Source organism: Lipophrys pholis (assembly GCF_963383615.2).
Source record: "Lipophrys pholis genome assembly, chromosome: 6".
NCBI lineage: Eukaryota > Metazoa > Chordata > Actinopteri > Blenniiformes > Blenniidae > Lipophrys > Lipophrys pholis.
In genome coordinates this window covers 31,871,305-31,882,561 of record NC_137629.1, presented here as the reverse complement: position 1 = coordinate 31,882,561, position 11,257 = coordinate 31,871,305, and the positions used below count along the sequence as shown (strand labels likewise).

General features: G+C 46.2%; 1 protein-coding gene across 3 annotated transcripts; it reads left to right on the top strand.

Annotated features, from left to right (window-relative positions):
- Nucleotides 1-403: 403 nt before the first annotated feature.
- On the top strand, nt 404-8,739 carry mcm7 (minichromosome maintenance complex component 7). 3 transcript variants are annotated; one of them, XM_080465672.1, is made up of 16 exons: nt 404-602; nt 692-770; nt 2,710-2,789; nt 3,198-3,362; nt 3,448-3,572; nt 3,653-3,833; nt 3,993-4,130; nt 4,632-4,781; nt 4,861-4,975; nt 5,058-5,189; nt 5,349-5,432; nt 5,809-6,020; nt 6,101-6,366; nt 6,493-6,661; nt 7,644-7,753; nt 8,115-8,737. In XM_080465672.1, exons 2-16 carry the CDS (start codon nt 692-694, stop codon nt 8,338-8,340), a joined length of 2,232 nt encoding a protein of 743 aa, XP_080321798.1. In that variant the 5' UTR covers nt 404-602; the 3' UTR covers nt 8,341-8,737. The 3 variants fall into 3 exon arrangements, with proteins under 3 accessions (XP_080321798.1, XP_080321799.1, XP_080321800.1); XM_080465673.1 differs by lacking the exon at nt 692-770 and having other exon boundaries at nt 8,115-8,739; XM_080465674.1 differs by lacking the exons at nt 404-602; nt 692-770 and adding an exon at nt 2,077-2,175.
- Nucleotides 8,740-11,257: the final 2,518 nt, after the last annotated feature.

Below are 11,257 nucleotides of genomic sequence, written 5' to 3'. Positions count from 1 at the left end.
TTACAATCATCATCCCTTCATAACACACATTTAAATATGTACAAATGAAATATTTCCCTCCTGGGTTGGATGTTTCAAGACATAAAACTCGTAAATTCTACAGCTCAAAGACTCTAAAATCCACAAACTTAAGAATATTGTTGTAGTTATAGAGTGTTATCATCTTGTCTGAATCATTCAAACTCTTAAACATGAGATAAGATGTTTATTTCTCTGGTTTTGCCAAGTTTTTGTTCCACCTGTTGAATGAAGTCCAATCACTTCTTTTCGCGCCTTTCCCGACAAACAAGGCGGAAGTTTGCCTGGTCACGTGGCGCTCAATCCGCCCGCGGTTTTCGCGCCACGGCCGAAGCCCCGCCCCTCGCCGCCGAGAGAAAAGCCGCTATTGGCTGTCGGGTACGTCAGACTCGCGCCACTTCTGAGCGCGGCAGGCGGGTTGAATGAACGCAGTTCACCGCTGACTTTCACAAACCGACTAAAAACTGAATATTTAAGCCACTTTTTCGGGGTTTTCTGCCGCTTGAAAGTTTGTTTAGTCGAGTTATCGGAGTGGAGTTGAACGCGCGCGGCCATGGCTCGTAAGGATTACGCTGCAGAGAAAGGTAACGTCCTGTCATTGACAGCAACTTGCGTGGCAACAGGTTGTCTCAACTGTTTGCTCCTAATCTGTACGTATTCGCTTCTTTTATAGATGCAACTCGACAAAACTAGCTGCTTCACATGGGGTGATTTCTCGAGTAAAGTTACAAAACGTGCAGCTATAGGGAATCGTAAGTCCGTATAATCAAATAAATTGTCTTTATGTAGACTATAATTAAAATGCATGTGATTTGTGCACGTTTTGAGCTGCAATATTCGCCATTTACTGCAGTTCGGTCCTCGGATGGGTGAAGTAATTTCGTGTTGGATAACGTGATGTTCTGGTGACCCGGAAAGACTCAAACAAAGGAGCAGCAAGCACATGTCCCATAAGAAAAGTTGACTTTCACGGGGACTCTCTTAAGTCTTGAACAAACTGCACGACTACGCGCCGTCTAAGTTGTAGTTTAATTCCTCTGGGGCGTTTTGAAATTGTTAAAACTTAAAACCGAGAAGTTTGTTGATGGTTTGCTTTTTGTACGCGTTAATTTAAAATGCTCTGGTAGCCCTTCACACGTGCTGTGACATCCCTTTACACACTTTTTAAATACTTTTTTCACAATTTGACTTCTTGTTTACGTCTTTTTTTTGTTTTTAACCTGCTTTTAAACGAAACTGTTGTTAGCATTAGCTGGCTAGCCGCGGTGCTAGCATCCTGTCACTTCACGTAGTGTTTGTAGTTATTAAATCAAAACCGCCGAGTTAAAGAGCCCTGATATGTTTTATACTGAAGTTTTGATGGGGATTAGTCGATTTATATCGTGTTTAAAACGAGGTTTTATTAGCGTTGTATCGGACGTGAACTTTTGTTTCACGCAACTGAAGTTGGCTTCCAACTCGTCACTTAAGGGAAACAAAAATTAAATTTTTTTTATTTAAGCGTTTATTTTTGGTAAGATATGCGATATATTATACGAGACAATTTGTCTCATATAAATGAGACAATTTGAGTGTCAGTAATCGTCTGTTTTGATTGTATGTCTTTTATTCTGAAACTTGGATCAACTTTATAAAGCAGTCACCTGCTTTATTGTCACTGGAGTAAAAACAAAATACTGCTTGTATCAGTTGAAATACTAACCTTGTTTTTAAATGTGATCTATTTATAACAGTCTTAATCGCGTTTATGGCAACCGGGGTGCTGATTAATGGAAAAGATTTAAATTTTAAGCTTCCCTTAAAAATTTCCCTGAACTGCGAGGTGGAGTCTAACTTCAGCCCCTCCATCATAATTTCACTAAACATGAACGAAAATTAATTTTGCGCACTTTACTGTAAGACATTTGGGGATTTGAAATTCATGAAACGTTTACGTTTGCCGATCTTGTGCGTTTTTAGTGCGCAGGTGCGTGGGGCTGTGCGTGCTTTTACGTTTAGGAGATGGATCTAGTATAGCGCGCGGAGTAGGGAGGAAAGGAGGGAGGGAAGCGGAGGGATACCGGAGTGACGGGGCACAAAGCCATGTGCTGCTTTGTTTACAATAACATCCTAGAAGAGGGGGATAAAAAGCTGCGGATTTGCCGCCGTCGCCTCAAAGTAAGTGCACTTTTCGACTGGAAGGAGTGTATTACCTTCTTAGGAGAGGCTAAAATCTGGACGTAGTTGAGATTCTACCGAGAAGTGGAGGATGTTTTTTTTTTTTTCTTCTTCTTCCTCCCAAAAAAATGGACCCTGAGCTGCGCGCCTGTTGTTGTTGTTTACCTTTTGTTACCCTGAAAGCTCCACGCTGCTGTTTGTGGGATTAAAAGAAAAAAAAAAATCTGTGGCAGGAGATGAAAGTGGGCAGGATGAGCTTCCTGCAACACACCGGGGGCAGTTTAGTGTCTGACTGGAGGCAATAGTGACTCATCGAGATTACAGGATGCCATGTTACTCAACAAAGGGGGGGTCGAGCAGGACTGGATCCCTGTGAGGGCCCACTGCTGCTGTTTATACCTCCCAAACTTCACTAAACACCCCGAACCTCTCAGGATTCCTTCGCTCTATTGCTTTCACTGTGAAGTCTCCACCCTGTTTTTAATAATAGATTCTAAATGTGTTTTTTTTTTTTTTTTGTGCTTTTTGTTGCAGAAAAATGCAAAAGGTTCCTGCAGGAGTTTTACACAGAAGATGACAACGGCAAGAAGGTGTTCAAATATGGAGCTCAACTTGTAAGTAGCTGGGAACATGGAGCTTTGGTTTTACAGATGACGTGAAGAGTAAGACAGTGAAAAGGCTTTGATTTAATTTTACCTGCTTGGTTTTACAGTAATTTTGACTCTGAAGTGTGTACATTTCATGTTTTGTCGAGAACTGAATAAGACATGTTGGAAAGGTTTTCACCAAATTTCTTTACATTAGAACGTCTGAAATGGATCGAATCATTGTAAAGCATGATTTTATGAAGCATCCTGAGAGGTCTTTTTATGGATTTAAGACTAGAATATATAAAATGTTTTGCAGTTTGAATAGAGTAGTAATTCTGAGTAATTTTCTGATCCACAATGTATTTTTTTCAGGCGTATAACTCTGTCTCTGCACATGGCAGGTGTTTATTAGTTCTCTGTCTTGCCGTGTAGGTGGCGTTGGCCCACCGGGAGCAGGTGTCTCTCTTCTTGGATCTGGACGACGTGGCAGAGGAAGACCCCGAGCTGGTGGAGAGCATCTGTGAGAACGCCAAGCGCTACACGGGGCTGTTCGCCGACGCCGTCCACGAGCTGCTGCCGGAGTACAGGGAGCGAGACGTACGTGGCTCCTCCCAGATTGCCTCGGATCGCCTGGTTGATTCATGAAGGCCGCCGTAAACTAACGCCAGGTTTTTCTGCGAAGGTTGTGGCCAAAGATTCCCTTGACGTGTACATCGAGCACCGGCTGATGATGGAGCAGAGGGGCCGCGACCCCGCGGACACACGAGACTCCCGGAACCAGTACCCGCCGGAACTCATGAGGAGATTGTGAGTTTCAGTCATGCAAGTTTATTTGCGCGTTTGAGGGGGGAGACTTACGCTTTTGTTTTTGACCCGCCGGTCCGCAGCGAGCTGTACTTCAGATCTCCCACCACCTCCAAGCCCAGAGTGGTGCGAGACGTCCGCGCAGACAGCATCGGCCACCTGGTGGCGGTCCGCGGCATCGTGACCCGGGCCACCGAGGTCAAACCCATGATGGCCGTGGCCACGTACACGTGTGACCAGTGTGGGGCGGAGACCTACCAACCGGTGAGATTAATTACCTTCTAGATCAGTTCGATCCACGGCAGGAAAAAGTCGGAATCTTCCCACAGATTCGATGCAAATGCGTGTGACTTCGCCTCTGTTGGTGTAATCATTCAGATTTTTGTTAGATTTTTTTAATTGGACGTCTCTCGTCCCCTTCAGATCCAGTCTCCCACCTTCATGCCCCTCGTCATGTGTCCCAGCCAAGAGTGCGTGACCAACAAGTCCGGGGGGCGGCTGTACCTGCAGACCAGAGGGTCCAAGTTCGTGAAATTCCAGGAGCTGCGGATTCAGGAGCATGTGAGCGTCTTTGCTGATCACGGGGGAGAACATGCAAACTGCACACAGACCTGGAATCGCTGACACTGCATTGCTGTGCAGCAGACGTAATAATGCAACACATACAAAGATTCTTTCTGCCCTATAAAGGCTCCAGATCAAGTTTGTGTGGCGTTTGCATGTTGACCATGTAGATTCTCCACTTTAAGTGACTTCTAATGGGTTGTAAGAGTTTGTTTGTCCTGTAAAGGATCGCTCATTGGATTAAATTGGTTAGAAAACAATAAATCAAACCTTTTTGCTTGCATCTTGTCACGGTTGATGACTTCTTCACTTTAGTTTAACAAGAACCCTGAACTACATTCACTGCTGCATATCTGTAACATGAGCTTTGCTCTCGGCTTTTTTTAAACCTAATCAGAATAAACCCAGTTACTTTAGTAGTAAAAGGTTTAAAGATGGCCGCGCGTGCTTGTGGTTCTTTGAGTAAGTTTTCTCCTGCTGTGTTTTGTCGTCCCGCAGAGCGACCAGGTGCCCGTTGGAAACATTCCCCGGAGCATGACGGTGTACGCTCGTGGAGAAAACACCCGGCTGGCCCAGCCTGGAGACCACGTGGCCATCACGGGCGTCTTCCTCCCTCTGATGCGTTCAGGCTACAGTCAGGCCATGCAGGTAACGTCCCGGTCCCGAGGGTTTCGCCGCCGCCCCTTCCCAGAAGCTGCGCCTCTGAGCCTCCTCGCTCTGCTTTCAGGGGCTTCTGTCTGAAACGTACATGGAGAGCCACAGCATCACGCTCATGAACAAGACGGAGGACGACGAGCTCGGGAACGAGGAGCTAAGCGAGGAGGAGCTGCGCGGCTTCACAGGTGGGCTTCAGTGCGACGCTGTGGATGCTGCTGCTGGGCCCGCCCATGTTTCAGCCTCTGAAGACTCTTTTCTTGGTTCCAGATGAGGGATTTTATGATAAGCTGGCTGGATCCATCGCGCCGGAGATCTACGGACATGAAGACGTGAAGAAGGCTCTGCTTCTGCTGCTAGTTGGTGGTGTGCAGCAGGCCCCCAAAGGCATGAAGATCAGAGGTGAGACTTGCTTTTTAAATATAACATTTATTCACACCATGCTTGTATTTGTAACCAGATCAGTATTTCATGAACCAAACCAGCGCTCTTCAGTCAATTTAGGTCTAGTATCGTTTTCTCCTTCCTAATGACTCCTTGTTTCGGCTCTTCTCCCTCAAGGCACCATCAACATCTGCCTGATGGGAGACCCCGGAGTGGCCAAGTCCCAGCTGCTGTCCTACATCGACCGTCTGGCTCCTCGAAGTGAGTCTGATGTTGGACCTGAATTCTTCACCGTGGATCCTCGGCTTTCGACCAATAATGAGACTTGACTTTCTTTGAATAGCAGCCTAATGAAATGAAGGTTTTAATCCACGTGTATACGGAGAAAGAAATACGGTCCAGCTTTATTTTGCATCGACAAACACTTTGAAAGGGTTTAGTTTACTGATGTTATGTGACGCTTGGTGGTACAATTCATGTGCCAAACATTTAAAAGGGTCTAAAAAGTTGTGGCTCAAGTCCTCGAGGGATAAGATATTGGTTCTTCTCTTGGATGCTTGATTAAAAAGTCCTAAATGTGTGTTTTTATAATTGTAAAATTAGTCTGACTTGTCCTCTGCTCTGATTGGCTGCTCAGGTCAGTACACCACCGGCCGCGGTTCGTCCGGCGTTGGTCTGACTGCGGCGGTGATGCGGGACCCCCTCACGGGGGAGATGACCCTAGAGGGCGGCGCCTTGGTGCTGGCCGACCAGGGAATCTGCTGTATCGATGAGTTCGACAAGATGGCCGACGCCGACCGCACGGCCATCCACGAGGTGATGGAGCAGCAGACCATCTCCATCGCGAAGGTAAAGCTGCTCCTTGCTCCTCGCCATCCACCCAGGGCAGCCGGGCTGTGACTCACTCCGCCCCCTTTTTCCCCTTCCAGGCGGGCATCATGACCTCCCTGAATGCCCGCTGCTCCATCCTGTCGGCGGCGAACCCCGCCTATGGCCGCTACAACCCGCGCAAGACCATCGAGCAGAACATCCAGCTGCCGGCGGCGCTGCTGTCCCGTTTCGACCTGCTGTGGCTCATTCAGGACAAACCCGACCCCGACGCCGACCTGCGGCTGGCCCAGCACATCACCTACGTCCACCAGCACTGCCGCCAGCCGCCCACGCACTTCACCCCCATACACATGAAGCTCATGAGGTGAGAGGTTTGGAGCGGCGTGGCGTGCACTAAATGAGGTCAAAAATGTCCTTGAGCCCCCCCCCCCCCCCTCCCCCAAAGTGACACTTTGCACGTCCCGCTGACGGAGCCTCCGTCTCTCCGCAGGCGCTACATCGCCGTCTGTAAGAAGCGGCAGCCCGTGGTGCCCGAGTCGCTGGCGGATTACATCACGGCGGCGTACGTGGAGATGAGGAAAGAGGCTCGGGTCAGCAAGGACACCACCTTCACCTCCGCCCGCACCCTGCTCTCCATCCTCCGCCTCTCCACCGCCCTGGTGAGTCACGCAGGCCCTTCCGACACTCGCAAACCGTGGAACTTATTTATATAAAGTTCTATTTTTATGTTTTAGGGGGAAAAAATCCTCTTGTGATTTGATGTAATGTAGCTTATCTTGTTTATTTACCTTTTTTTAACTTGTCCTCATCACTCATAGGCACATTTATGGTCTTGAGACATTTGTTTAAAAATGCAGAAAGTTGAGAAATTAAGCTTTTTGCATTCATAAACTAGATACTGTGTTGTTTGCTAATTAATTTGTAAGCATTTCAAACACTAGATGCATAATTTTCATCTCTTTTAGTGTTATTTGTAGCAAGTTAAGTCAAATTTAAGCTTAAAAAAATTTGACTGAAATGGATTGAATAGATTTTGATGGCCAGAAGTTCAGTGTGTGATAAAGTGCTTACAGTGCAGGTAGTGATGATAACCTGCCCTACTGCAGTGTGAGCACTTCTCTCTCACGCTGGATTCGAAGCGTCTTCCTCCCGGAGCCGGTGGGTTGAAATCGTCCGTCCACGCTGGATCTTGTTCTGCCTCCGGTTGTCAAAAGTGCTGTTTGTGCAGGTAGAAATCACTCGCCTACTGCAAAACCAGCACTTTCAGGCAGACGGGTGGTGCTGTGCTCCCTGGGGTGTCCACCAGAGGGTGTAGAAGACTTCTCCTGGTCCTGGCCAGCTTTGCAGGGTGGGCAGTCAGCCTGTGTGCCTTCAGAGCCGCTGTGCAAACCCATGCAAAACTGACCATGTCCAGGACGGGAACGCCGGCGGCTTCCGCTTCAACCCGCCGAGAGACTGGCTGGTGTTGAGAGGCGGAGACTTGGGCAATCGCCAGCCGTCCCAGAAGGCATTGCACTTGTCTCGGTCTGACAGTGCCGGCACAGCGCAGCCGGAAAGCGAATGGACCCGCTTGAGGAGTTGGGGCTTTCTGCCTCTGGGTGAAACGGGGACGCGTGCGCTGACTCCGCTGTGACGCCGCAGGCTCGACTGCGCCTGATGGACACGGTGGAGAAGGAGGACGTCAACGAGGCCATGAGGCTGATGGAGATGTCCAAGGATTCACTGCAGGCCGACAAGACCAGCAGCACACGGTCAGTTCCCACTCATGACTTGCTTTTTCTCGCCCAGTGAACTGGAGGAAGAGTTTTTATGGAGCAGTTTTGCTCTTTTTAAAAAAAAAAAAAAAAAAAAAAAAAAAAAAGCTTCAAGTTTTGAAATATGATGAGAGATGGAAAACTCAACTTTTATTTTGAAAGCACTTTAAAAACCGCCACAGCTGAACCAAACCGCTTTACAAAAAAACAAACCCTGATAAAATGACAACAAGTAAACCTGGAGCCGAGTCTCAGCCTGGGTTAAATTCAAGGTTTACATGGAAACTGTCAACTAGGAAATGGGAATTTCCCAACTCCCTCACAATGTTTTTAAAGTTTCTTCCCCTCCTCCCCGCAGGACGCAGCGTCCGGCCGACGTCATCTTCTCTCTGGTGCGGGAGCTGGCCACGGAGGGCGTGAGTGGCCGCGGTGGGGCGGGCGGCGTGGTCCGCATGGCGGAGGCGGAGCAGCGCTGCGTCTCCCGCGGCTTCACACCGGCCCAGTTCGAGGAGGCGCTGGAGGAGTACGAGGAGCTGAACGTGTGGCAGGTGAACCAGGCGCGCAGCCGCATCACCTTCGTGTGACCGACCTTCCTTCCTCCCTCCCGTTTGGAACGGCGTTGGCAGTCGAACTCCGGTTTGAGGCTTTTTGACTTTTCCTGCTCTGGGAATTCCTCCAGTCCCCGGATCCTGCAGCGTGGACCGATCGCTTCCTCCTCCATGGCTCCAGTGTTTCCCCGAGCAGAATCTTGGACTCGTTCACCCTGTCGAAAAGTAAATGTTTGTGTTTCTAAGAGTATTTCTGCACATTTTTAGCCTTTGCAGATGAGGTAATGTTGTACATCGCTTGTATTGTTCGCCAGTAAAATAAACTGATTCTTCAGATTTTGACTCCCGGTTGCTGAAGTGAGACGAGCCGCATCCCGACGCCTGGTTTGGAGCAAAACCTGCAATTATTTCTATAAAGAAACTTCTGTTTCCCACCAGCGTCTTGCTTGTCAAAACCTTGTTTTAACCAAATGAGCCAAACACAGACGTGTGAGACGTCGGAGAAAAGTAAAGCGGCGCCAGTTCAAACTGTGTGAATCCATATTGATCCACACTGATGATTTGAAACCAATAACATGTCAATTATATTTGAAGCTTATTTTAGATTAGCTTAATCTTAAAGCTTTAAGGTTAATCATCTAAATTAAGGTTCATATTTAAGAAATTAACATCCATATGAAGGGACAATAACTGTTTAAACAATGTTCCAATTAAAGATTGATGCAAACTTGCATCTTTTTTTTTCTTAGACATTTAATATAAAATGTTATAACAAACTTGTGTATTGCCAAAAAAAATAATTATATATTAAGCTTAAATGAAAAAAAAAGGTTTGAGTTCCTTAATTTGTTTTCGTGACAAATGATTGAAATATTTAATTCAGTTTAAAAGTGTTATCTGAAATTAATAGAAAAACATTTATACTCCAATAAAATGATACACAAGTGACGACCTTGAGTTGGATTAAGAAAAATGTATATATAATTCACTTCCATTGACATGAACTCTGTAAAACTGTGTTGGGAGTAATTTGACACCTGGTTCAAATGGTTCAGCCTTTACCTGAGACCAGTGTGAAAAAAGACGCATGTCACTTTAAGAACAAGCTGGGTTTTTTTTTTCTAAATGATTAAATCCTCCCTCAGTAAAACAGGACTGCTGCACTTCTAGGATTTGTCATCCAATTACTAGAAACCTGTTTCCTCGTGGTGTAAAGAGATTTTCATGACACACACACACCAGCAGGTGGCAGCACTGATCCACAGGCTCTGATGCTGGAGACTTTCTGCGCTCTGGTTGGAAGTTGGAGGATAGGAAGGTTGTCATAAATCCACTCCCCAGAAACGCTCAGCTCTTCAGAGATCCTGCAGGATGCAGCAGAGAGAGAAACTTCATTTAAACCACAGAATTAGGTTTCATTCTCAAAACTAATTAAAAGTAGACAAACACTATTGTATTGCGGATAGATTTTTTTTTTCTTCCTCTGGTATGGACTCGCTGCAACCAGCAGATGGCGCTAGTGCAACTTGACGGATGCCAACCACTGTTGAACCCAAGTGCAGAAGGGAAACGGTCATCAGGGATAAAACTGGTCTCACTGGGAGAGTTTAGGGCCTTTTACAACACCTGGACACAAACAATTCACAGTGTTCTTGTTTTAGCTCATTTAGTGTCTTTTATAATTCTATCTTTCATACGCTTTTACTCTCCGACTACTTTTTGTTGCTTTTCATGTACTTGTCTCTAGAACATTTTTAGTATTTGTGACACTGTTCATTTATTTTATGTACTGCTGCCAGGACACACTTTTAAAAGAAATGAAATGAAAACTGCTGATAAGAGAGAGAGGGAAACAGTCATCAGGGACGAGAGTGGTGGGAAACAACGTAGCTATAGACTCTAGTCTATACGGATGTATTTTGCACGACAAAATGAACACAATTCAAACAATGTCGATAGAGAGAACCAGCAGGTGGCGGTAATGCAACTTTATGGATGCCGTTAAGCCCAAAAGAAGAAGAAGAAAGGTGCACGTTCCTCGCAACATCACGTTGATGCTGATATTTCAAGATTGTTCAAAGAGTAATTTTATTGCGTTTTTTGGCAATATTTTCCCCATTTAGATAAAATGCAATCAGGATTATTTGACGTGGAGAGAAAAAAAAAAAAAGATGCTGCTGGAACGTTTTTTAATTGTTTCTGTTTGAAAGAAGCTCAGTGTCGGTGTCCCAGCAGCATAAACCTACAGCAGCTTCACTAGATAATGACCAGAGTCGCCCGAACCAGCTTTAACTATAAGCTTTATTAAATGAAAAAGCCTCAGCCTTCATAGTAGAAACGGTCAGAATGAATCTGGGATCTGGTTCCACGTGAGAGGAGCCTGAAAGCTCCGCCCCCATTTAGAAAAACCTCCAGTAAGCAGCAGCCTGAGAACCAAGTGTTCCTCTGGATTATATGGGAATATTTAAGATGCGATGGAGCTTTATAAATGATTCTACATTCAAGAGGAGGCCAGTATTGGAGTGATGAGATCTCTCCTGTCAGCACTCTCATTTAAGTATTTCAACACCCTGATCGTAGGGAAGTACAGCTGTCTCCTCTGGAAGCAACAAACCCGTGTCTTTAAATGACATGTGCCTGTTTGGGGCTATAAAAAAAAACAAACTAAATACATGTAAAGCTCCACTAGAAGCTGCTCAGATTTAATGATGAACAGACTTTGACCAAATAAAAGACACAGCGGAAAGCAGGTGTTCTCCGGGCTGAAATAAGCACCTTGACTGTCAGAAATCTCCAGCAACTGGTAATAGACGTGTGTTTGTGGCCGTGAGGGTTTGTCATCTCCTGATTTTTTTTTATGGGCTTTTCCTGGCGGAGATATTGTGTTAAGTCGGCAGCATTTTTTCTTCCTCAGCAGCCAGCGAGGCCCAGCAGGTGATGCTCCCCTTCCAGA